The 27,180-nt window shown below is 46.7% G+C and overlaps 1 protein-coding gene across 1 annotated transcript in view; it reads left to right on the top strand.

The window, feature by feature from the left end:
• ATP13A1 (ATPase 13A1) overlaps positions 1-27,180 on the top strand; it is a 343,318-nt gene that overhangs the window by 20,118 nt on the left and 296,020 nt on the right. Inside the window, exon 2 of the mRNA XM_030197562.1 lies at positions 1,883-1,972. Coding sequence (XP_030053422.1) covers positions 1,883-1,972 — 90 coding nt within the window. The remainder of the gene's footprint in view (positions 1-1,882; positions 1,973-27,180) is intronic.

The raw sequence follows: 27,180 nt of genomic DNA, 5'->3' as shown, positions 1-27,180 counted from the left end.
GCATTGCAAAACAAAAACATATCAGTGTTGTAGAGCACATTTTTCTCTTTCAGATGATACTGTTCACAAGCTGATTCAGGCAGACTCTTTTTTAATAATTGGCTTTGAACTTTGGTACATTTTACCATTTGCGCTGACAGTGCCAATTTTGAAGAGATCCTGCAGGGCGGTGATGCCGGTTAGTTGCAAATCTGGCAGTATTATGTCCAGCACAAGCATAATGCTTGTTCAAAATTTCAAGTCCGTATCTTTGTTTGCATGGAAGTTGTTGCGGTCCGAATATTGGTCCAAATATGTTCCGATGAGTCGCAACCACTTTTGATGCACACTTTGAGTCAACTTGTTTGACTGGATTTTGCATCCATAATGTTAAAATGTATTTCATCAGAATTAGCATCAAAAACTGTACAGGATTTGAATTTTTTAGCCATTCTTATAAATGTGTTTGGATTTTATTAGACCCCAAAAATGGCATTTTGGTCAATGTCTCGCGCTCATGGACTGACAACCTTTCAGAAAAGGGGGTCTAGATCTGCAACTATTGCAGTTTAGAGACCTCAAATTTTGGGAAACTTTGTTTAACACCTGACTCACGCAACAGATAAAATTTGAACAAAATTGGAGACATGATGGTGGAAAGGTTTAGACCACTTGGCATGGAATGACCCTATAGTAGAACAGGAAAAGGTGCAGCGAAGGGCGACAAAAATGATAGCGGGGATGGGACTATTTCCCTATGAAGAAAGACTAAGGAGGCTAGGGCTTTTCAGCTTGGAGAAGAGACGGCTGAGGGGAGACATGATAGAGGTATATAAAATGAGTGGAGTGGAACAGGTGGATGTGAAGCATCTGTTCACGCTTTCCAAAAATACTAGGACTAGGGGGCATGTGATGAAACTACAGTGTAGTAAATTTAAAACAAATAGGAGAAATGTTTTCTTCACCCAACGTGTAATTAAACTGTGGAATTCATTGCCGGAGAATGTAGTGAAGGCGGTTAGCTTGACAGAGTTTAAAAAGGGGTTGGACAGTTTCCTAAAGGACAAGTCTATAGACCGCTACTAAATGGACTTGGGAAAAATCCCCAATTTCGGGAATAACTTGTATAAAAATGTTTGTACGTTTGGGTAGCCAGGTGCCTTTGACCTGAATTGGCCGCTGTCGGGGACAGGATGCTGGGCTCGATGGACCTTTGGTCTTTTCCCAGTATGGCATTACTTATGTACTTACGTCCCTCTAGCCCAGTATCCTGTTTCCAACAGTGGCCAATTCAGGTCACAAGTACCTGGCAAAAACTCAACTTCTGAATTTCACTTCATGCATCGAATATTTGCGGAAAGCTTGCATTGAAAGCGATGTGCTCAGTGGCTCTAACACAGAGCTTTCTGCATCGACCCCACAAAGATAAAGGCAATAATAGTAAGGGTCTGAAAAATTCACTTGTCTGAATAGAGTGGATTTTTTCCCCTGCAGTCAACATTTCATCTTGTGTCTTAGGGAGAGATAATAAGTGTGGGGGGAGAGGGGAAGGGTTGCGTGCTTGGAAATGGAAAGTTCTCAAAGTTCACATTCCCTAGGGAAGAAATGCATTCCTGCTACCCAGCATCCTGAAAATTATTATTTTTTAGGGGGGGGGTGGGGGTGGGTAGTAGTGTACTTTGTCCCTGGCATTTAAGTCCTGTAAGGATTTCTCATACCCTAATAAGTGTTCCTGAAAACTTGTGTCCTTAGTACAGATACAGATAAAGATACTGATAGCGGTATCCCTGAGAGCTTTCAGTCCTCCATACAACTTGAAGTACAGGAAATGGTAATCATGCAGGGCCAGAATCCAGTGCTTGTTTGTACTGTGGATTCATTGTGTACATCATTTTTTTTTCAGGAACTTGATCCCTCCAAAGCCACCTTGGCTAAAGTAGTGCCAATGCCAAACAATGGCTCTGCAGAATTGGTATCACTCCATCGGAACAAGGTAGGAATACACTTAATATTCAAGGAAACACTTTTATGTATTGCTGTTGTGGAAAGGTCTTTTGGGATTCCTGCTGCCAAGAGAAGGGCCAAAAAACAAGGAAGAGGCAACCCTTTTGCCCACACTTTTATGGGGAGACTAGCCAAAAACAGAAAAATAAATGGATGAACAGATAAATATCAGTTAATTTGATAATAAAGACGGGTCCTTCAGTAACTTATATTTCTAAAATTAATTAAAACCCATAGTAGCTGTGTTTTAGCCAGTGCCTGTATCAGGGATATATACAATATGATGTATCTTTGACTCAAGTCTCAATGAATATTATATCTCAGCAGAGAGGAAATAGCTCATGTAAGGACTTTTGAGCTTGAAAGTGTGCCCTGAAATAAGAGGTTGAGAACCACTGCACTAGACACCAGAGCAATTTGTTTGGGGGTGGGGGAGTGGGATGTGTTATGGTGGAGTGGCAGTTGGAAGTTTGGGGTCATCTTGGAGTGAGGGGTGGATCAGGAATCAGTGGTGGTAATATGGTTATGGTTTAATCATTCTACTTAAAATAAAGGCAGATTCCTTGTCATCAAGCAGATGAAGCCATTACGTATGGGTTATGTCCATCAACCAGCAGGGGAGATAGAGAGCACTCAAACTTTCACAGTGCCCTCTTGGCCTGCTAGCTCCACTGCCTCTTCAGTATTCTCTATCTCCCCTAGCAGGGTGGCTGCAGCTTGTTCGAGCTCCAGAAAAATCTGCCGGGAGGTGGTTCCTGGCTTGCCAGTTGTTAACCGGGGTGTTGGAGGCTATAGCAGCCTCACTTTAAAGGCACATAGGTTAGCCCTTTCCCTGCCTTACCCATACCTCTGTGGATGTGGACATATTGCCTTGCTTTCCCTGTCCTTACCCACCAACAGTGGATGCAGGCATATAGGTTCGCCCTTTCCCTGCCTTTCCCACTCATCTGAGCCTCCGGAGTCTTCAATACCTCTGCTTTTCTCACAGCTTTAAAAAAAAAAAAAATCGCGTCGCTTTTTTTAAACGCAGAGACGCTGGAACAGAGGTTTTTGACCTGATTTTCAGCAGGATCGTAGTTGTACACTAGATCCTTTGAGGTAAGAGTGTTTTCCAACTCCTCCGGGGTGGGCCCGCGATCGGGGCGATTTTGGCGCGAAACCGCCATCTTGGATTTTACCGCCATTTTTCGGCGATGGCTGCGGACAATATAAAGCGCTGTTCCACTTGTGGCAAGCGCAAATCAGCAGCAAGGCTCTGTAAATCGTGCTGTTCTGGCGTAGGAGCCGGCCCGAGCATGGCAAGCGATGTTTCTTCCCGCTCTGAGCTGGCAGCGGGTGCCATTTTGCTTACACCACATGGCGCGGCCTCTGTGGACACGGAGAGACCTGAGCCGGGTGGGGCACCTCGAGATGAGGTTATTTCAGGAGTGGCTAGCACCGGACAGGATTTGGGTGCCCAGGGTGAGATTTTCTCCACGGATTTTGTGCTTTTGCTGCATAAAGCATACATGATGAAAAGAGCCCTTCCTCAAGGGTCGTCTGAGGCTCCTCTGATTGCCCCCCCGATGGATTCTGGCCTGGGACTGCCCAGTGAGGCTTTTTTCCCGGATGCTTGGCCTAAAGATAAGCGCAGAAGGGTTAATTCCCCTTCAGATTGTGGTGCACCTTTTTCCCCCCCGTGGTCGGGGTGTGAGGATTCGGAGAACTCTGACAGACGTTCTTGGTCTGAGGATCCAGAATCAGGTGCGGATTTACCACAGGATTTGGATGATCCCTCCGCGGTGAAGATTTTCCACCGTGATGAGCTGCCAGCCCTTATTTCAGATACCCTGCAGGCCCTCTCGATTGAAGATCCTGACAGTGGCATGGCCTCCTCGGGTAATCCCAGGATGGCTAGTACCAGGAAAGCTGCTCGGGCCTTCCCTTTGCATGACTCCATCCTAGAGCTTGTTTTGGCTCAGTGGGCTGACCCCGAGGGACCTTTGAGAGTTTCCAGGGCTATGGGGCAGTTATACCCTCTGCGTGAGGGGCATATGGCTTGTTTTCAAATGCCTACAGTGGATGCCCTAGTCACTGCGGTGACAAAGAGAACTACCCTCCCTGTTGAAGGAGGTGTTGCCCTGAAGGATGCTCAAGACCGTAGGCTGGAAACAGCATTGAAACGGTCCTTTGAAATTGCAGGTCTCACTGTTCGGGCGTCTGCATGCAGCTGTTATGCTGTTAGAGCCTGCCTAGCTTGGCTGCAACAGGCAGTGGCTCAGCCCGGAGATGGAGCGGAGCCCTTCTTGGATGTGGCTCCGCGGATGGAGGTGGCCTTGTCCTTTCTGGCTGATGCCCTTTATGACCTTGTCAGAGCTTCGGCTAAACAAATGGCAGTAGCAGTGGCGGCTCGCCGTCGTCTGTGGCTACGACACTGGGCAGTGGACATGGCCTCTAAGCAAAGGTTGGTGAAGTTGCCTTTTCAAGGACTTCTCCTACTTGGTGAGGAGTTGGAGAAAATTGTGAAAGGCCTGGGTGATCCAAAACCCCAGCGCTTGCCCGAAGATAGGCAGAGGCCTTCCTCTAAGGGCCAGGCGGTCCACTCCTCGTACAGACCTCGCTTCCGTGAAGTTAGAAGGTACCGCCCGGGGCGTTCTGCTGGGTTCACTTCACGTGCCCGTGGTCAGCAGAGGAACTCCTTTCGCTCGGACAAGCGTTCCGCAGCCGGTGGCTCAAGACCAGGAGTTCAGGGGCGACCCTCTCAATGATGGTGCGCCGGCCCTCTCCTCGATGCCTGTCATCGGAGGACGGCTTTCCCTCTTTGTCGAGGAGTGGGCCAAGATTCCTCAGATCAGTGGGTTCTGGACCTGATCAGAGATGGATACAGAATAGAATTCAACGCCCCAGTAAGAGACGTGTTTGTGGAGTCCCGATGCGGTTCTGCCGTCAAACGGGCGGCGGTGGAGGAGACTTTACAAGGTTTGATTCAGTTAGGGGCAGTGACCCCGGTGCCTCCCGCCGAGCAAGGCTGCGGCCGATACGCCATCTACTTTGTGGTGCCGCGAAAAGGTGGGTCCTTTCGCCCTATTCTGGACTTAAAAGAAGTGAACAAGTCCCTGAGAGTGCGGCATTTCCACATGGAATCCCTGCGCTCCGTCATTGCGGCAGTACAGCCAGGAGAGTTTCTCACGTCTCTAGACCTGAAAGAAGCTTACTTGCACATACCGATTTGGCCCCCGCACCAGAAGTTTCTGAGGTTTGCGGTGTTGGGAAAACATTTCCAGTTCAGGGCCTTGCCTTTTGGCCTCGCCACAGCTCCCCAAACCTTTTCGAAGGTAATGGTGGTAGTAGCTGCTTTTCTCAGGTGAGAAGGTATCAGGGTTCACCCGTACCTAGACGACTGGCTCATCAGAGCAGACTCTGCAACAGAGAGCTTACAAGCTACAGCCAGAGTGGTCTCAGTATTGCAATCTCTAGGCTGGGTCGTCAATATGGCCAAAAGTCACCTGTCCCCTTCACAATCTCTAGAGTTTTTGGGGGCCAGGTTCGACACAGTCTCGGGCTATGTGTTCCTACCCGAGCTAAGGCGGTGCAAGCTTCAGAATCAGGTCCGTCTGCTCCTGAGGATGCCCCGCCCGTGAGCTTGGGACATTGTCCAGCTGCTGGGATCGATGACAGCCACGATGGAAGTGGTACCCTGGGCGAGAGCGCACCTGAGACCTCTACAGTATTCCCTACTCCGGAGATGGTCTCCTTTTTCTCAGGATTACCAATGCAGACTTACTTGGCTCCCTGCGGCCCGACTCAGCATGGAGTGGTGGCTCTCGGACAGCATGCTGCGGCGAGGAATGCCGCTGACGCTCCCCGTTTGGTGCCTGGTGGTAACAGATGCCAGCCTGAAGGGCTGGGGCGCACACTGCAAGGGGAAGCATGCCCAGGGTCTATGGACACCCGAGGAGTCGGAGTGGTCCATCAACCGCCTAGAGTTGAAAGCGGTGTTTCAGGCGCTTCTGGCCTTTCAAGTGACCCTGGAAGGATTGGCTGTCAGAGTGATGTCGGACAACACTACAACGGTGGCCTATATAAATCGACAAGGCGGAACAAGGTGCAGAGCACTAGCCGCGCAGGCCGAACTGATTTGCCACTGGGCCAAGCTGCATCTTCAGTGTCTGTCGGCAGCTCATATTGCAGGTCAGAGCAATGTGCAGGCCGATTATCTGAGCAGGCATCAGATCGATCCAGCAGAATGGAATCTGGCAGACGAAGTTTTCCTGCAGATCTGTGCCAAATGGAGCAAGCCCGTGATGGATCTAATGGCGACAAGTGCCAATACCAAAGTCCCGTGCTTCTTTAGCAGACGGAGAGATCCTCGCTCGGCGGGGTTGGATGCCTTGGCTCAACCCTGGCCTCCGGGTCTACTTTATGTGTTTCCCCCATGGCCCTTGATAGGGCGCCTGCTCTTGCGGATTCGGCTGCACCCAGGAGAAGTGGTCCTCATCGCCACGGATTGGCCAAGGAGACCTTGGTATGCAGACCTCCGACAGATGCTCCTGGAGGTTCCTCTGCCGTTACCTCTGGTACCGAACCTGTTGACTCAGGGACCGGTAGCCATGGAGGACGCCAGCCGCTTTGGTCTTACGGCATGGCTATTGAGAGGGCGCAATTGAGGGATAAAGGTTATTCCAATAAAGTTATTTCCACTCTCCTGCAAGCCCGCAAGCGGTCCACTTCCATGGCTTATGCCAGGATTTGGTGCCTGTTTGAGTCTTGGTGTGCTTCCAGAGCCATTGCTCCAATGCGGGCTCCTGTCTCGCCGATTCTGGACTTTTTGCAGGAAGGTGTACAAAAAGGCTTGGCCTATAATTCCCTGCGGGTGCAGATGGCAGCGTTGGCCTCCCTTCGTGGTAAGGTGGAAGGCGTGTCTTTGGCTGCTCACCCAGATGTGGCACGGTTTCTTAGAAGGGTGCTTCGGCTCCGACCTCCAGTGCGAGCACCCTGTCCAGCTTGGAACCTGGGGCTAGTTTTGAAAACCCTGCAGGCATCTCCTTTTGAGCCGCTTCGGCGAGCATCGGAGAAAGATTTGACACTGAAGGCCGTTTTTCTGGTGGCCATTACCTCGGCGAGACGGGTGTCAGAGCTCCAGGCGCTGTCCTGTAGAGACCCATTTCTGCAATTTTCAGAGTCCGGAGTCGCGGTTCGGACCGTGCCTTCCTTTATGCCTAAGGTGGTGTCAGCCTTTCACCTAAACCAGCCTATTTTCTTGCCCTCTTTTTCAGAGGAAGAGTTTCCAGAATCTTTTGGGCAGCAGCACCTTTTGGATGTGCGCAGGACTCTGCTGCAGTATCTGCGAGTTACTAACTCTTTCAGGACTTCTGATCATCTGTTTGTTTTGCTATCCGGTTCTCGCAGAGGGTCTCCAGCGTCTAAAGCCACTATTGCCCGCTGGCTCAAAGAAGCTATCTTTTCAGCTTATCTGCTGGCCGGCAGGGTTCCGCCTGTAGCCTTTAAAGCACATTCTACTAGAGCGATTTCTTCCTCTTGGGCTGAAACTGGAGCACTCTCTCTTCTAGAGATATGCAGTGCAGCAACATGGGCTTCTAAGCTCTCCTTTGCCCGACATTACAGGCTGGATGTGGCTGCCAGGAGGGATGCGCGTTTTGGTGCACAAGTGCTAGCGCGTGGTGTGGCTTGTTCCCACCCTATCTAGGGATTGCTTTGTTACATCCCATACGTAATGGCTTCATCTGCTTGATGACAAGGAAGGGAAAATTAGGTTCTTACCTTGGTAATTTTCTTTCCTTTAGTCATAGCAGATGAAGCCATGAGCCCTCCCTGTATGATTGTCTGTATGCTGTGAATCTGTTTTTCAGGTTCTGTTCTAATTTCCTGAAGTTCCTTCCTTGGGAGAAAGTTGGAAAACAATCTTCAGGATTCATGTTCAGTTTAAATTTAGGAGGATGTGTTCATTCCCTCCAGCATGTTTTTTTTTTTTTTTTTTTTTTTTTTTGGAGGATGTGTTGATTCTCTCCAGGAGGCGCGTGTGTTCCCCTCCAGTTCTATAAATAGGAGGATGAGTTCATTCCCTCCAGTGTGTTGGGAGGATGTGTGATTCCCTCCAGGAGGCGCGGGTGTTCCCCTCCACTTATACAATAAGGAGAATGAGTTTATTCCCTCCAGGAGGATGTGCATTCCCTCCTTTATGAGTTCATGCCCTTGTGATGGGCCATCGTTCGCTGTGAGGAAAGCTCTTGTGATTCCCATTGCGGTTTGCCATACTGCTTTGGAAGCTTCAAATACTGAAGAGGCAGTGGAGCTAGCTGGACAAGAGGGCACTGTGAAAGTTTGAGTGCTCTCTATCTCCCCTGCTGGTTGATGGACATAACCCATACGTAATGGCTTCATCTGCTATGACTAAAGGAAAGAAAATTACCAAGGTAAGAACCTAATTTTCCCTTACGATGTATATAAATTCTAACTACAGAACAAAGTACACAACAATTGTAATATATATATATATATATATATATATATATTAGCCGTTCAGCCAGTAAAAACGGGCTAGTATAGGAGAGGGGGGGTTGAAAGGCCCTCCACCCCGCCGGCGAGTTCGCCGCTGCCGCTCCCCCTCCGAGTTCGTTTCCCCCCCCCCCCCGGAGCCGTCGCCACCCACCTTCCACCCGGTCGGGCCCTCGCTCCGCTATTGAAACAGCGAGGGCATGCAGCACACAGCTCTACTGCTGAGCTGCCGTGGCCTTCCTTCTTCTCTGCCTGTGTCCCGCCCTCATGTGACATAATGTCGTCGAGGGCGGGACACAGGCAGAGAAGAAGAAGGAAGGCCGACGGCAGCTCAGCAGAGCTGTGTGCTGCGTGCCCTCGCTGTTTCAATAGCGGAGCGAGGGCCCGACCGGGTGGAAGGTGGGTGGCGGCGGCGACTCCGGGTGGGGGGAGCGTTAGCGACGGCAGTGTCCCTCGCAAATGCGCAGTAGAGACCCTCTCTGTTCCGTCCTTGTCATCACGTATTGACATGGGGGCGGGGCAGAGAGGGTCTCTACTGCGCATTTGCGAGTGAGTATGACACTCGCCATTTATATATATTGAATATATATATATAATTGAGCTGTTTCTGTTATTGAAAAGCTTGCTCATTGGCAGAAAGGTTAGAAAGCTAATCCTATTGAGAGATATCATAGATATTCAATTAGAGTGACTCAAATGTACGTCATACTGTATATATTTGTGATTCAGGTGTTAGGTGAAACGTGGCCATGTTGCATATACATTGGAATGGGAGGAGCCACAGGTGCCACCTCTGTGAGGTGTTGATTTCCTTCATGTTTGTGTTCATTTGTTGTGATATACCAATGATCAGGTTTCCATCTCAATGGTTCACAATTCACAAATAAATATAGGAAGCTACAGAAATGAAAGAAGATTAGAATTAAATCCTAAGATAGGTTATGGTCCATTTCATATAGAATTTGGGCAAGGGAGTTAGGTAAAGCTAATTAATGCTAATAGTAAGGAGGAGCAACATAGTCAATGGAGGCAAGGAATGCTTCAGTAGATAGGTCTGGGCCCATAGTAATTTTGCTTGCTGGACCCTGCATAAGTTGTTAAGGGGAACAAATCAACATAAACCTTATATCTTTAAAAAGATAAGGTGTCGATACTCAAAGTGATCTAACTGGCCAGAAACAGCTTGTGGCTGGCTAACTGGTCATTTTCAGCGGCACTTAACCAGTTAGTGCCACTGAAAATGACCACTTAGTGCCAGACTCAAAACTGACTATTTTGGGGGTGTTCAAAGGGTGAAGCCAGCATTTGGCTGGTTAAGTGTGAAGTGGATGATTGTTTTTTTTTATATTCTTTTGTTCCTTTTTTTAACTATTGTATGAATGTGCTTTACTATTATATTGGAGTTCTGTTTCTTTTAGATTTTAATATTTTTGGATTGTACTGCTGTTATTTCTTGTGAAATTTTCAGTGGTACATCAAGCTTTTTAAACAATAAATAGGATCAGATAAAAGTCAGTCCTGTCTTTATGCGGTGCCCCTTAGCCGGTTAAGTGCTGAATATTGCACAGCCACCTGGCGTGGGACTTTGAGCAACTGCACATGCTTAAGGCCTTCCAGCTTCTGAGCAGATAGTCAAGGCGCCGTGCTGGCCAGCTCAATGCCATTTAGTTACGCAGATTGCAGTGTCGCCGCCCCAGGGGAGGGAGGTAAGGAAATCAACACCTTGCAAGGTAGAGGTGAGGAGAAGAATGCTAGATACCATGGGGTGGAGGAAGGAGAGAGACATACCCCAATTATTTTATAGGAGGTGATAGGGAGAATAGATGGCATGGATGGGCCTGTGGTCTTTATCTGCTATATTTTCTATTTTTCTGAGGTGGGGATATGATTGCAGTCTATAAAATCCTGAGTGGTGTAGAATGAGTAGAAGTAAGTCAATTTTTTACTTTTTCAAAAGTACAAAGACCACTGGACATTCAACAAAATTATATAGAAATAATTTTAAAGCAAATAGGAGGAAATATTTTTTTCAGTCAACTAATAGTTAAGTTCTGGGACTCGCTGCTGGAGTATGTGGCAACTTAATTCAATTCCACAAGACTGTACTCTACTAACAGATATTCAACTCAATAACAAGAAAAAGTAAACTAGTAGTTCACTTGTAATTTAGTGTAAGGGGGAGAAAAAGCCTCATACTGTCACCGGGACTTATCTATTTTAAACAGCACTCAAAAATGCGAGCGATGCCCCTATGTGACTCATATAATCATCGACATAAAACCCCCCTCCTACCGAATAATTGACTCTTTGTATGGTTAACAACTATATGTATGTGTGTGTGTGTGTTGTGTGTATATATATATATATATATATATATATATATAATTTTATTTTTTATTTTGTATATTACATATCTAGCTATAAAAATGACCGACAATGGAGCATTAACAGTGGAGGCAATAAACCCACTTATCTGTCCGTTCTACACGCTCTCCGAACCCTGACAGGCTCCTGTTTCGCTGAACGCTTTGTCAAGGGTTTTTATGTTGATGATTATATGAGTTGGATATAACAAAAGAGAGGGAACGAAGTACAAACTAAAGTCCAAACAAAAAAAACAGCACCACGGGCCTTTAAAAATGGAACACAGTTCTTTAATGAATGAGCCTTGACAAAAAGACCCGACACGGGCCGTGTTTCGGTGACTAGCACCTGCGTCAGGGGTCACAGTGATGACGTGGAAAACTTGGGGAATAACTCGAATATATTCCTCTACAATATATTATTCCTTACCCCACGTCTCATATAATAAAAGCTACAAAGCACCAAGGCACTTTCACTTTCCGTATCCAAAGTGAAAGTGCCTTGGTGCTTTGTAGCTTTTACTATATGAGACGTGGGGTAAGGAATAATATATTGTAGAGGAATATATTCGAGTTATTCCCCAAGTTCTCCACGTCATCACTGTGACCCCTGACGCAGGTGCTAGTCACCGAAACACGGCCCGTGTCGGGTCTTTTTGTCAAGGCTCATTCATTAAAGAACTGTGTTCCATTTTTAAAGGCCCGTGGTGCTGTTTTTTTTGTTTTGATGATTATATGAGTCACATAGGGGCATCGCTCGCATTTTTGAGTGCTGTTTAAAACAGATAAGTCCCGGTAACAGGAAGATGTAACAGCAGTTAGCGTATCTGGGTTTAAAAAAGGTTTGGACAAGTTCCTGGAGGAAAAGTCCATACTCTGTTATTGAGATGGACAGGGGGGAAGCCAGTGCATGCCCTAGGATTGGTAGCATGGAATGTTGCTACTAATTGGTTTTCTGCTAGGTACTTGTGACCTGGATTGGCCACTGTTGGAAGCAGGAGGCTTGGGTCCCAGTGTGCTCATTTTTGCCAACATTGTGCGCCTAAGGCCCCTGCTGCTCTCCAAAGCAGGGGACAAGCTTTTGACTGGCTCCAGCAGAGCATAGCCGCTGTCAAAGTGTCTGTCCGGGATGACTTGCCTGTCGGGGAGGCTGCAGTTTTTCCATGAAAGGTGGACCCTTTAAACCTATGACTGGTGGGTTTTCCAAATAGACCATCTCAGATACTCCCTTAATTGGCATCAAAAACCTCCAAATTGCCTACCAAGAGCTCGTTACTTAAGTTCTCAGCACGAGCAGGTACTTACAGAGGAACTTTCGGCCTTTCTAAAGGCCCATGCGGTCGAGCCCGTTCTACCAGGGGAAGAAGGGAAGGGATTCTATTCCAGGTAGTTCCTTGTGCAAAAGAAAACAGGAGGATGTGTTCCATTCTAGAAGTAAGGACCCTGAACAAATTCCTGGACAAGAACAGTTCAGGATAGTTTCCCTGGGTACACTTCTCACCTGATTCAGGAAAACAATTGATTATTCTCTCTTTTCTTAAAGGATGCATATACACGCATCCTGATACTTCCAGCCACTGGAAGTCTCTGATTCGGCTGGGAACACAGCACTTCCAGTACTGTGTGTTGCCCATTAGCCTTGGTGTCTGCTCCCAGTGTATTTACAAATTTCTAGCAGTAGTTGCAGCATCGCTACGCAGACTTGGAGTCCATGTGTTCCCTTATCTCGACACTTGGTTTGTGGAGCATGTCCGAGGATGGTGCGTGGGAAGTCAATGCAGAGGACTGTTTGGGTGCTCGAACTTACTAGGGTTTGTTTAACTACCCCAAGTCCCATCTTCACCCTGCCCAGCAATTGGAATTCATTGGAGCCCTTCCTCCGAGATCGAGGGCAGATATTCTAGTTACACTGGCTTCTCGGGTCGAGCTAATAAGTAGGTCACAGCTTGGCAGATGTTGAGGTTATTGGGTTATATAGTGTCCATAGTTTGTGACAGCCACAACGTGCCTTCATATGAGAAACTACCCAATGGACCCTGGCCTCTCAGTGGTGCCAAGCCATGGGAGTGTCTGGAAGACGTCATCTGAGTGTCCCTGGAGCTTGCTCTCTCCCTATTGTGGTGAACTATTCAATCCAGTTTGACTCTGGGACTTCCATTCCAAATTTCTCAGCCAAAACAAGTGCTGACAACGGATGCATCTCTCCTGGGTTGAGAGCTTATGTAGATGGGCTCCACATCAAGGGTTTGGTCCGCCCAGGAATCAGATCTTCAGATCAATCTCCTGGAACTTTGGGCGATTTGGAATGCTCTAAAGGCTTTCAGAGATTTGCTGTCTTGCCAAATTGTGCTTATTCATACAGACAACCCAGGTTGTCATGTACTACACTAGCAAGCAGGGGGCACCAGATCACACCCTCTGTGTCAGGCTGTTATCTGGATGTGGCTTTGGGCTCTTCTGCATGGCATGCACCTTCGAGCCACTTATGTGGCAGGCAAAAACAGCAGCTTGGCTGACAGAGCAAATTGATCTCTCAAAATGGGCGTTGCCCAGGAGATCTTCTGAACGTGGCACACTCCCTTAGTGGACCTCTTTGCTACTCACATCAGTCACAAAGTTCCTCAGTTCTGTTCCAGGTTTCAGGCCCAAGACTAGCGTCAGGTGCCTTCCTTTTTCATTGGGGGATTTGTCTTCTGTATGTGTATCCTCCCTTCCATTGCGTCCCCAGATCAATCCAGAGACTTGGGGGTTATGTCCTCGACCCAGCAGATGGAGATAGAGAGAACTCCAATATACGAGGACCTGTGCAGCCAGCTCAATTCAGTATTCTTTCTATCTAGCAGGTGGAGGACATACCCTGTGCAGCTCTGATTGATCTGACTCCTATCCTGTTCCCTCGGGGGCTGTTGAGTCTTGTTGTGGGGTTGAGGTGCCGTGTGGTGGTGTTGGGGACACCTGGTGGAGCCAGGTCCCTTCCTCCCTCCCCTGCCAGCCTCCTTAGCTAGTCCTTTGGGCGCATTGGCACTTGGTGTGAGTTTGCTTGATTCTCTCTCCTGCTCTGTCAGGTGGAAAAAAAAAGCAAGCGTTTGCAGTTCTTTTGATTATTCCTCAGACTAATTTGAAGAGCGCTGGGCCAGGGCCGAATCTCCTTCACGGGGGAAGGTGGCACGCAGAGAGTTAGGACCGCTGTGGGGGGACCTGTCATGTTGGTGCTGTTCGCGCTGCGGGAGCAGGCGGGCGGTGTCGGATGCGTGCGGCGAGTGCACTAAGGTCGGAGCCCAGGCAGGAAACAGAGCGGGGAGCGCCGGTGCGTCGCCGCAGGGGAAGGCTCGGATTCTGCTCAGATGGCGTTGGCGGGACGCTGCTGTCAGAGAACTGGATACCCTATGTATGCCGGTGGTGGACTCCCGAATCATGGCGGTCACAAAGAAGACCACTTGCCAGTGGAAGGAGGAACAGCTCTTTGAGATCCCCAGGACCGAAAGCTGGAGTTGCCTTGAAGTCAGCCTTTGAGGTGGCTTCCTTGTGTCTGCAGGCATCTGTCTGTGGTTCTTACGTGGCGTGGACTTATCTCTCCTGGGTAGAGAAAGCTTCCTCTACTGAGGAGCTCATTGAATGCCTGCCGGCTTTGTAGTCCAGGCTTGCGTACTAGCGGATTTGCTGTATGATATTCTTCGGGCTCTCGGCTAAAGAGATAACTGTAGCAGTGATGGTTCCAACGGTGGGTATGGCTGAGGCAATTGGGTGGCTGATGTCGCCTCTAAGTCTCGTTTGGTGCGTTTGCCATTCAGGGGTAAGCTCCTAATTTGGCGATGTACTTGTGCAAATTGTGAAACACTCTAAGGGTCAGCGGCTACCGGAGGAACTAGAGTAGGGCATCGTCTAGATCAGTTCGCCCCCGTTTTAAAGAGGCTAAGTGCTACAGGCCTGGTAGGTCTAACACCTTCCAGCAGCCGCGCTTTCAGCAGAAGCAGCAGTCCTTTCGGGATGACCACCGGACCACCTCAGGTCCCAGAGGACAACAAGGAAATAGAGGGACCCAATGATGGGGCCCTGGCCCATTGCCTTCCTGTGATTGGGGGACGGCTGTCCCTTTTTTTTGGGAGGCGTGGGCCAGGGTCACTTTAGACGACTGGTTCTTGGAGTCATTTCAGAATGGCTACAAGCTCGAATTTGCCAGACCTTTGATGGACTGTTTCCTCGGCAAGGGCTGCTGTCAAGTAAGCGGCGATTTGGGACACCACTATCCGAGCTGATACGTCTCGGAGCAGTTGTTCCAGTGCTGCCCGCCGAGATTGGGCAGGGTTGCTACTCTATATACTTCGTGGTTCCCAAAAAAGGTGGGGCCTTCCATCCTAGTCTTGATCTCAAATCTGTCAACAGGTGTCTGAAGGTGCGGCATTTCTGTATGGAAACTTTACGCTCCGTCCTAGTGGCGGTTCAGCCGGGAGAGTTCTTGACCGCTCTCGACCTAAAGGAGGCATGGCTACACATTCCCATCTGGCTGCCCCATCAGCGTTTTCTGCGATTTGCAGTCTTGGGTCAACATTACCAGTTCAGAGCCATGCCCTTTGGGCTCGCAACAGCACCCCGCATGCTTTCCAAGGTAACGGTGGTCGTTGCAGCCTCTTTGAAGGCTCGGGGCATTCAGGTGCACCTGTATTTAGACGACTGGTTGATTCACTCACCGTCTCACGCAGAGAGTGTTCAGGCTACAGAAGAGGTGTTGCGGTTTCTACGCTCTCTGAGCTGGATAGTCAACCTGCAGAAGTGCCATCTCCCTCCGTCACAGTCTCTGGACTATCTGGGGGTACTCTTGGACACTCGGCAGGGCAGAGTGTTTCTCCCGGAAGCTCGCAGGATGCAGTTGCAGACTCAGCTTTCGTCCCTGCTGCAGGCTTCTGTTCCCAGAGCTAGGGATTATGTACAGCTTCTGGGGTCCATGGCGGCAACGTTGGACCTGATTCCTTGGGCCAGGAGCCACACGCACCCTCTGCAGTAGTCTCTGCTCACCCATTTGTCCCCCCTTTCCGAAGATTATGCGATTCGGATCCCGTGGTCTCCGCAGGCGCGCTTTGCGATGCGCTGGTGGATGTTGCCACAGAATCTTTTGAAGGGGATGCGCCTTGCATCTCTGGAGTGGATTGTGGTGACCACAGATGCCAGTTTATTGGGGTGGGGTGCTCACTGTCTTGGCCGGACAGCCCAGGGCACCTGGTCCGCTGTGGAAGCGACATAGCCAATAAATCTTCTGGAGTTACGGGCCATCCGCCTGGCGCTGGAGGCCTTCGAGGCTATTTGTTGGAGGCAGTCGGTCAGGGTGTAGTCAGACAATGCGGACAGCGGTAGCATATGTCAACAGGCAGGGGGACACCAGAAGTGCCCCGCTGGCAAAGGAAGCCTCTTTCCTTTGTCTTTGGGCAGAGAAGCACCTATCCCTCCTGTGGCGGCGCACATAGCGGGGGTCTTAAATGTGGAAGCGGACTTCCTCAGCCGAATCAGCTGGATCCGGGGTAGTGGGAACTCTCCCAATGAGCGTTTGATCAGATCATGTCTCTCTGGGGAATGGCGGTGATCGATCTGATGGTGCGTTCCTCGAATGCCAAAGTACCCTGCTTCTTCAGCAGGGGCAGAGATGTCCGCTCCGAGGGCATAGACGCACTCTTCCAGCCATCCTCCGTGGCCCATGATAGGGGCGCGTGATCGGGTGAATTGCTCGACATCCAGGGCTGGTTATTCTGGTGGCACTGGACTGGCCCAGGCGTCCATGATACGCGGATCTCATGTGTCTACTTGATGACAGGTCTCTGCGGCTGTCGGAGCACAGCGATATCTTGGTTCAGGGTCCAATAGTCATGGAGAATTCTGCCCCCTTTGGGCTTACGGCGTGGCTATTGAGCGGTCGCGCCTCTGGCGTAAGGGTTATCCTGACAATGTGATTGCCACAATGTTGCAGGTGTGGAAGCGTTCCACGTCAGCCTACGCAAGAGTATGGCGGACCTTTGTGTCTTGGTGTTTTTCGTCGGGCGCTTCGGCGGAGTCTGTGCCACTGTTGTCTATCTTAGCATTTTTGCAAGAGGGGCTCGATAAAGTGCTTTCCTTGAGCACCCTTGAAGTGCAGGTGGCAGCTCTGACCTGTTTTAGAGGCTGCTTGGGTGGTCGCTCTCTTGCGGCTCATCCGGATGTGGTTCTTTTTTTTCCGGGGAGTCAATCATATTTGGCCCCTGTGGGCACCGGTGCTTCCGGAATGGAATCTGAACCTGGTTCTCTGGGCATTGCAACGACCTCCTTTTGAACCTTTGGGTCAGGTGTCCTTGAAAGACCTGACGATGAAGGCGATGTTTTTGATGGCTATGGCCTCAGCTAGACGGGTGTCGGAGCTTCAGGCATTGTCATGCAGGGATCCCTTCCTCCGTTTCACGGAGGTGGGGGTGTGCATCTGGACAGTTCCTTCCTTCTTGCCTAAAGTGGTGACCCGGTTTCATCTGGGTCAGGCTTTGATGTTGCCAGCGTTTCGGCGAGAGGTTTACCCAAGTGAGTCCGGGCCTTGCATTGTTTGGATGCGAGGCGCATTCTTCTGTGGTATTTAGAGACCACGAATTCCTGCCGGCGCTCGGATCATCTGTTTGTGGGTCGCAATAAAGGGGCTATGGGTTCTAAGGCTACGGTGGCTCGCGATTAGTGCAGCCTACTTATCCATGGGAAAGGTTCCACCTATTCAAGTGCGAGCACACTCTACTAGGGCTCAAGCTGCGTCCTTCGTGGTGGCTCGTTTGGTGCCTTTGGAGGACATTTGCAGAGTGGCTACCTGGGCGTCGGTGCATACATTTGCTAAGCATTACTGGTTGGATGTGGCGGCGCGCCAGGACGTGGCCTTCGGAGCATCAGTTTTGACCTCGGGGGTAGGTGGGGCCCTCCCTACTTGAGGACTGCTTTGGTACATCCCACAAGTCTCTGGATTGATCTGGGGATGCAATGGAAGGTAAAATTAGTTCTTAACTGATAATTTTCTTTCCAATAGTCCCTACAGATCAATCCAGAGGCCCACCCTGTAGTTGGTTGTTTTCTGCTGTGGTTGTTCTGTTTATAAGTGTTTTTTTTCTTGCGTTGAGGTTCTTCTGTTAGTCTATGGGACAGTTAAAAGATAAAATAAAGTAAAATACAATGAATCAAGAGTGGAAGAAGAAATCTTCTACAGCTCATCCTCTCTTGTGGTTTCCCTGTTATGGTTTTGTTCAGCCAGGAGAGGCAGGAGAGTGTGTTCTTGGTTAACTAAGGGATTCCTTTTACTTCTTTGGTATCGATCATACTCAGATTGAGCTGGCTGCACAGGTCCTCATATCTCGGAGTTCTCTCTATCTCCATCTGCTGGTCGAGGGACATAACCCACAAGTCTCTGGATTGATCTGTAGGGACTAATGGAAAGAAAATTATCAGGTGAGAACTAATTTTACCATATCTCTCGTGGGTAAGACTTTGCTGAAACTCACGCAAGACTGCAAGACCATGATTCTGTTCGCTTCTTATTGGTCTCTTCAGATCTGGTTCCCTCTTCTTCTGGAGTTATCCTCCGAAGAACTGTGGCGATTGGAGGGTTTTCTGACTCTCATCACACAGAATGAGAGGTGTCTTCTACATCCCAACCTTCTGTCTCTGGCTGTCACTGCCTGGATGTTGAGAGCCTAAATTAGCTTCCTTGGGTTTTCCAGAGGGTGTCTCCCAGGTCTTGCTGGCTTCCAGGAAAGAATGGAAGTTCTTGTTCTAAGGTGAACCCTTACAGAGTTGGTTTTGAGACCAGACTTGCAGAGGTGTAGCAAGTATTCAAGCACGGTCTGTGTAGGGGAAGAAAGAGATCTAGGGCCTTGCCCTTACACCAAACGGTAGACCTCCTCCATTTGAAAGAGTAACACCTCTTAATGTGTAGAAGTTAAGCTCATCTCTGAACTGCTCTAGTTGTTCACTTTATGAGAGATTTGCTTTGTCAAAGCCCCTGTCAAACTTTCACCTGTGCCATGGGAACTCTGTGTCATTTTCACCCAGCTGTTGAAAGCTCCTTTTGAGCCAGTGGATTCCTGCCATCTGAAGTACTTGACCTGGAAGGCCTTTTTTTTTTTGAGTGGCTATTAACTTGTAGAGTCAGTGAGCTTCAGGCCTTAGTAGTGGATGCACCTTACACCAAGTTTCATCACACACACACCCCAAGTTCCTTCCTAAGGTTGTGTCCGAGTTCCAGCTAAATCAGTCGATTGTCTTGCCAACATTCTTTCCCTGACCTAATGCCCATCCTGGCAAAAGCGCATTAAGAACATAGATACATAAGCATTTTCATACTGGGACAGACAGAAGGTCCATCAAACCCAGTATCCTGTTTCCAACAGTGCCCAATCCAGGTTACATGTACCTGGCAACATCCTAAAACAGTACAATACATTTTATGCTGCAAGTGATCATTGGCCTATTATATGGAGTGAACTAAGCCCCACAGACAGTCCGCCCAGCTTTTTTGTTTCTTTTGATCCCAACAGGATGGGAGTCGCCATTAGGAAATGCACCAATTTCTAATTGGCTGGCAGATTGCATTTCTTTCACTTCCGCCCATGCGTTTACTGACTCTAGAGGGTCATGTCTTGGCTCACAATGTTAGGGCCATGACTGCATCGATAGCTCACTTGCCATCAGCTTCTATTGAAGAAATTTGCAAGGCTGCAACATGGTCTTCTGTCCACATATTCACAGCTCACTACTGCCTTGAGCAGGGATACCAGACGTGATAGTCGATTCGAGCAGACAGTATTGCAGAATCTGTTTGTGGTCTAGAATTCAACTCCACTCCTCCCCCTCCAAGCCCATTTATTCTGTTCAGGCTGCACTGTCACTCAGTTTGTATATAGTTTCATGTTGATCTCTGTTTTGTCCTTGTTGACCAGTGTTTGGTGAGCTTGGTTGCTAGGGATTCCATCAGTGAGAATAGATAGGCCTGCGTGTCTTTGAGAAAGTGAAGATACCTGTAGCATTTATTCTCCAAGGACTGCAAGCCTATATTCTCACAGCCCTCCCACCTCCCCTTGGAGTTGTCTCTATTTTTTCTTTTTTATGCTGTAGTATTCAACTGCAGTAACCGCACTTTCGGGAAGGCACCAATGCATACGCAGTGGAGCATGACTCGCACTCCACAAAGCTCTTAAATGTTTGTCACAAGCTCCGGACCGGGAAACGAAGAATTGCGTTACCTATCAGGGAGAACATAAGGCCTGCTCTCCTCAGAGAATACCTGCTTACAGGTAACTATCTTCGCTTTTTGAATGTACTCTGTAGAAGTTATTGTTTACTTTTGCAATGTGTGTATGGATGCCTTTTCTGGTGTGTGAATAAATGTCTGTAATTATGGCTATGAGTTCTGAACAAGTGTCATAATTAAAAGGACAGACTTTTAAATGCCCAGTTGGGTATATGTGGTAATATCATCTTTGTTAAATGTTTATCATATCCATTGACTTGCTCCCATGATGTTACTGAATTCTATTATTTTGTCTCATATTTTCAAATGTAAGCCACATTGAACCCAAGTTTGCTTGGGATAATGTGGGATGTAAATGTAAAATAACAAAACAAATCCTTTATCCTCCACATTTTAAGGCACTATCTGTCCAACTGGATGGTGATGGCATAAGGAAAGCAAGTCTGGTCTAGTGAAGATTAAACTCAAATAACCTGTCTTTGTGGTTATGTTCCCCTAATAAGTTAACTGATTAACTAGCTTTCTTGAAAGGTTTATAACCTTTGGATGCATGACTGCGGAACACAAACACACACTTATGCAATGTCACAATTCCTCATTACAGCCACAGAACAACCTTTTAGGGTGGATAGTGTCACGTTGAGCTCCTTTCATTATTGAACCGAGAGAAGAGAACAGAGTTTTCAGTTTTGGCACAATAAAAGGTCAGCACAAGAACAAGATACAAGAAACTCAATGGGCTCCATACGGGCTTAAAGCTCATTTAGTTATGTTTCAATAAATGAGAGATCGCATGAAACCAAATATTTTTATTATCTTTGATTTATAAAACCTACTTGTCCCTGAAACATGCTCAAAACAAAATTAATCCATTTGTATATCTAAAATATTAACGTCTACGAAACAGATGAGGCGAAGATGTGATTCCATGAGGCATATTTTCAAAGCACTTAGCCTCCCAAAGTTCCATAGAAACCTATGGAACTTAGCCTCCCAAAGTGCTTTGAAAATATGCCTCCATGTGTCCCAATGAAACGAGAGTTTACTTTTACTTCCATTAATTATTCCATCTTTATAACACCAGGTTTCCCGAGGCAGATTACAACAGTTAAGATGAACCCATCAGGAAACAGGATATCGTCACTTAAATTTGGCCATGTATTGCTGTGTTCTGTAGAACAGTGTAGAAAAATGAGCACAGAGTTTATTACTGCCATTTCTACCAGCTACAATAATTTTTTAAGCTGTAGTGATATTCAATTTAATTTCATAATATATGTCTAGATATGGGAAGCTTTCAAATAAATACAAAAGCTGTCTAATAAGTTAATAAAAACAAAACAACCTCCCCCCCCCCCCCCTTATCCTCCACCTTTTATGATACTGAATATCCAACTGGAACAGTTTTAGACTTTTTACAGATGGACCACGTGTAGGCAGTCCGTTATTTCTAATAATCTTTTGCTATTGTTTTCAATAGCATTTACTATTGTTTTGGATGAATTAAAATTTCAGCAAGCTCTGCCTACTGGTTTCAGCCCACATAATGGGCTGGATAGGCTTATGCCGTCTCCTGTCTCAATCTAACCTCCCTGATTGGCTGTTAATGTCTGATCAATGGGCTGCAGAAGGACGAGGGAGCTGCTGCAGCCTGTTGACTGACTGTGTGTGACTGATGGGCTACAGGGGGATGAAGGAGTGGCTGTAGCTTAAGTAGAGGCAGTTCCTGCCTACAGCTACCAGTGGGGAGAGAATGAGTTGAAGACAGAGAGCAAGAAAAGGAAGAATACTGATTTTTATAACTTTAATGGCACAATAATTTTACATTTGTTGCCAACATAATACATTTTAGCAGTTAAGGTGTTAAAAAAAAAGGCAGATAACGTAACAGGAGAGGATTAGAGGAGACTAGGAAGGAGTGAAGGGAATAGAAAGGGGTCACTAGCTGGGAGAGAGAATGATGCTATGAAGAGCTGGAGATGGCAGAAAGGAGCTGTAAGGGTAAGAGAGGTTGGGTGATAGGAGCAGGGACTGGGAGTTGAGCTGTGGGAGGGCAATGGCTAGAGCTTGGAAGAGTATTGAAAGCGGTTATTGACGGGCTGAGAATGCTGCTATTAGAGCCTGGAAGTGGTAGAAAGCAGCTCTGAAGGGAAGAGAGACTGGGTGATTGGGACAAGGAGTAGAGCTAGGTGAGAGAGAGACATCATAGGCTGTGATGGAGGAAGGGAGCTGGTGGGTGGAGATATGTTCTGGGAGAGAGAAAGAACAGCAGGCAGAGGGAACACAATCCGCTGAGAGAAGAGGATTTAGAAGAGATGGAGAGTAACTGTATGAGATTGGAAAAAAAAGTTGAGAGAAAGGTGAGAAGAGAGATCATGAATGTGAGACAAGGGTGAGAAATGGCTGGGGTGAGAGTAGAAGGAAGTGAGATAAGGTAAAGAGACAGGCTCTAGAGAGACAAACATCTGGAGGAAAGAGAAATGAGAGGAATACTGTAAAAACTCATAAGACAACATAAGAATAGCCATACTGGGTCAGACCAATGGTTCATCTAGATTTAGATTTTATTATTTATGACCCACCCTTACCCAGGGCGAGATACAATATCCAAACACAAAAATACATGAAACATGTTACACAAAAAGAGGCTATAGAGAGACAAACATCTGGAGGAAAGAGAAATGAGAGGAATACTGTAAAAACTCATAAGACAACATAAGAATAGCCATACTGGGTCAGGACAATGGTCCATCTGAGAGAGGCTGTAGAATTTGTGGACTCTTAGTGGGCTGTACGGGGAGAAGACAAAAACAAGACAGTTGGTATCTATGGACCTAAGGTTACGGTTAGGTTATATGGATATAGAGAGGAAAGATTAAACGGGGATCCCAGATGAAAAGCCTTATGGGTCAGGCATAGAATTTTGAAAATGGGATGGTAAGAAATTGGAATCCAATGCAGTACAACCAAAAGTGGGGAGATGTGATCAAATTTGCATGCTTTTTAAAAGAAGACAAGTAACTGAATTTTGGAGAGTTTGACTTAGAGATGCCACAGTAAATAGAACTGCAATAGTCAAGCTGTGATATCAGATAAGCGTGGATCAGAGTGTGAAGAGAGGGGGTTTCGATATAAGTACGAATAGACTGTAGTCTTCGCAGGGTTAGGAAGCCTTGCTTAATGTAATGAGCAATCTCAGGTTTGAAAGATAATTTACAGTCAATAAGGATGCCAAGATAGCGGAAACTGTCTACTGGTGAGATGGGTCTGATGAAAGACAGGAGTGAGAGCTGGGGTGAGATGAAAACTAATGATCCAAGAAGTAGCGGTCTTAGAGGGGTTTTGCATAAGTTTATGATTGGCTAGCTAGATGGCCAGAGCATCCAGGCAAGATTGAAGGTGAGTGAAAACAGAAGATATATGGGAAGTTGGATAAATCACAGAATGTTGTCCGCATAGAAAAAGAAACTGATATTGTAGTCTTGGATTAGTGTGATCAAAGGACTTGGATAAATGTTGAACTTCAAGAGGGACAGAATAGATAACTGGGGAACACCACAAGCTAGGGATTGTTCAGCAGAAACTGAAGCAGGGGTCAGAGAGATAAGAAATGAACCAAGAAAGGACAGAACAAGAAAGACCAATGTCATGAAGGCGAGAAAGGAGAATTGCATGGTTGACCAAATCAAAAGCTGCGGACAGATCTAGAGATAGAATAAGAGCGATATGGTCATGATTGAGAATAACATGAAGTTCATTAACAAGTGTGATGGCCACAATTGAGAATAACAATATAACATGAAGCTCATTAAGGAGTGCGTTAACAGTTGTTTCTGTACTGTGTAAAGATCGAAATCCAGTTTGTCGGGGTGAAGAATAGATAGCTGTTCAATGGTTGAGAAATTAGTTGAAGACAATTTTCTCACAAAGTTTAAACATGAAGGTTAGAAACAAGATGAAGGTTAGCTAGACATGTTACATTGAGAGAGAAGGCTTTTTAAGAATGAGTAACCATTTCTTTCTTCCAAGGTAAAAGGAGAAGGCCAGAAGTAAGACAGAGAGTAATCATGTGAAGGTTAAGAGATAGAAGTTCATGTGTGGGGAAGGTAAACCATTTGGAGACCGGATCCAGAGGTCAAATTGTAAGGTGCATGAGGGTGTGTATACTGCTGGTACAGAAGAAGGTAGAGGCTGAGGAAGAATGCTGGGAGAGGTAGGAGTTGAACTAGGAGGCAAAGAATCGAGCAGCGCATGTACCTTGGAGGAGAAGTATTGCACAAGATCGTCAGTGGATGTAGAAGGACAGTTGCCCTTGGAAAGGTTGCCAAATGAGTTGTGAAACAGCCGAGAAAAGAGGCTTCATTGAATTTGATTTTGAAATGAGGGTCGAGAAATAGCACCATTTATCATCTTTGAATTTTGTGTTGTAAAGATTCTGACAGGCCCTGAGGGCCCGAGAGGAGCTGTTAGAACGCTGTTTACGCCAGAGACGCTCGGCCCTCCTAAACTGATGCCTAAGCAGGTGCAAGCCAGGTTGGAACCAAGGGTTCTGCTTTTTGGGAGGAGCACCTCTTGAAGTAATTGATCCTTTAAAGAATGAAGAAAGAGTTACATTTCAACAAAGTACCTTCACATCAAGGGAAAGGGATGGGAAGTGTGAGGGGAATAGAGAATGGATGGGGGCAGAATAATCTGGGTGGTGAAAAAGAAACCACAAATTAATAATTGGGGATGATTTTGTAGGAGGTAAAGGGTGGAAGGGTTGGTTAGAAGAAAGAAGACAAGTGACTAAGAAATGATCAGGCCAGAGGAGGGGCAAGGTGTTGAGGTGTTCCCTGGTTATCCTCTTCTACCAGGTCTCTGAGATGCGTGTTATATTATTTATTTATATATTAGGATTTATTTACCGCCTTTTTGAAGGAATTCACTCAAGGTGGTGTACAGCAAGAATAAGTCAAACATAAGCAATAGACAATTACAGCAGTAAAAATATTCAAATAACAATACAGAGTATGGCATAGTATGCTACATTCCAAACAAAAAAAAAACGCACCACGGGCCTTTAAAAATGGAACACAGTTCTTTAATGAATGAGCCTTGACAAAAAGACCCGACACGGGCCGTGTTTCGGTGACTAGCATCTGCGTCAGGGGTCTACATAGAATACAAAACATAGAAATAATATATTTTTAAAATTTTTTTTAACATATAATGAATAAAACCAAAGATTAATATTTAGACTCATCAAGCATACATATATAAGCCTATATAAATACCTAAAGCATTTAATATTTTAACATTCTTATTACAATGTTGACACAATACACAAACATTTTAATAGCATAGGGTGTAAGCAAAGGTGGAACATATAGATATATAGATAAAATAGAGTAACAGGAGTAAGAAAACAAGGGACTAGTTCAAAGAAAGTTGCAAATGACCTCAGAAAGGTGCTTGAACATCATCTTGGGTAGGAGTGGATAAACATGTCCTGCTATGTCATTTACTTCTTCTGTTAAAGACCTGGTTGAAGAGCCAAGCTTGCACTTCTTCCTGAAGTAGAGATAGTCTTGTGTTAAGCGAAGCCTTTCAGGGAGTGCATTCCAGAGTATGGGGGCTACTTGCTCGCTTGCTTGCTTGCGATTATCACATTACATGATGTCCTTTGGAAAGGGTGTGGTTAGGCATACTCCTTGGGAGGACCTTAGTTCAAGTGTAGAGGGGGATCCTGTTCTTCAAGTACTGTAGGCCATTTCCTTTAAGGGCCTTGAAGGTCAAACATAAAGTTTTATTTCCAATAGTTTTTATTGATGATTACGCATACAAAGCATATCCATAAGTATCCAAATATAAACATTAAAATTTCGTAACCAATTTACAAACATACATCCTTCAACTATATCATCAAAAGTTTATATTTTTCTCCCTCCCACCTCCCCACCTTTTATTCTAAATGATTTTATTAAATCCGAAAGCAAAGCACAGAAGGAATTCCTGCAACCGTAACACTTAGATACTAATCCAGCATCCCACCAACACCATAGTCCATACATTGTACTGGACCACCCCACTCTTGCCTGTGCCGTAGCATAACCTTTCGTTTTTAGTAGAATAATTCCCACCCACCCCGCCAAAATTGAACCAATTATGTATTTTACTTACTCCCACTACAACCCCCTGATCCACCTAACCGCTAACCATATAGATCCAACTTGACTCAACCCCCCTCCCCCTCTTCCCACCCCATCTTATTGCCATGATACAATATTTAAGAATTCAATATTTTACTACGTGCAACTGCCATTAAAGAGTCCCAAAATGGAGACCACATCTGATAGTATGCATCTCTCTTGGACAAGGACAGATCCCCAACCCCCTTACGCTCCAACGCACATAGAAAAATCATCCTGGACCTCCATTGTTGAAGAGTAGGCGGTTCCACAACTATCCATTGCTGGAGAATTACCTTTTTTCCCCCATAAAAACCGCCCGTTTTAAGAAGGGCTTAAAGGCTCTTTTACACCTGGTGCCGAAAGTTTGAATTGATCAAACAATTGTGATGCTTGGGGGCTCCAGGTTACCCCCCAGAGAACCGACACATGCCCACACACTCACGGCCAGAACTCTGAAACACACGGGAAGCTCCAAAACATGTGTCCAAGGTCTGCTGGGGAGTACGCACACTTAGCGCAGGTATCATCTTCCCGCATTGCTGCTCTTATCACCCTTTGTGGCGAAATATACATCCTCATTACAAACTTATAAAGAGTCTCCCTCAGCGTCACATTCTCTGTTATCTTTTGAATACCCAAAAGATGTCTTCAATTTCTCACCCGAAAGGCCAATTGACAGCTAACTTTTCATAATCCACCTCCCCCAATTGTTCCCTCAAGCACAAATGATAATATTTGAGGGGGACTGCCAACTGTGCATCTAATGCTAATATGGTGAGAAACTTCTCCCACACCGCCGGTACCAGTGAAGCAGCAGGAAGCGACCGAATATTATGCCGCAACTGAAACCAAGCGAGGTAATCCCCCCCCCCCCTACCAACCCATACTCCGACTGCAACTCTTCTAACGACTTCAATGTGCCTTCCTC

Source organism: Microcaecilia unicolor, chromosome 3, assembly GCF_901765095.1.
Source record: "Microcaecilia unicolor chromosome 3, aMicUni1.1, whole genome shotgun sequence".
In the NCBI taxonomy this organism is placed as follows: domain Eukaryota; kingdom Metazoa; phylum Chordata; class Amphibia; order Gymnophiona; family Siphonopidae; genus Microcaecilia; species Microcaecilia unicolor.
Note: the sequence above shows the minus strand (reverse complement) of the source record. Positions and strands in the feature narration are given on the sequence as shown.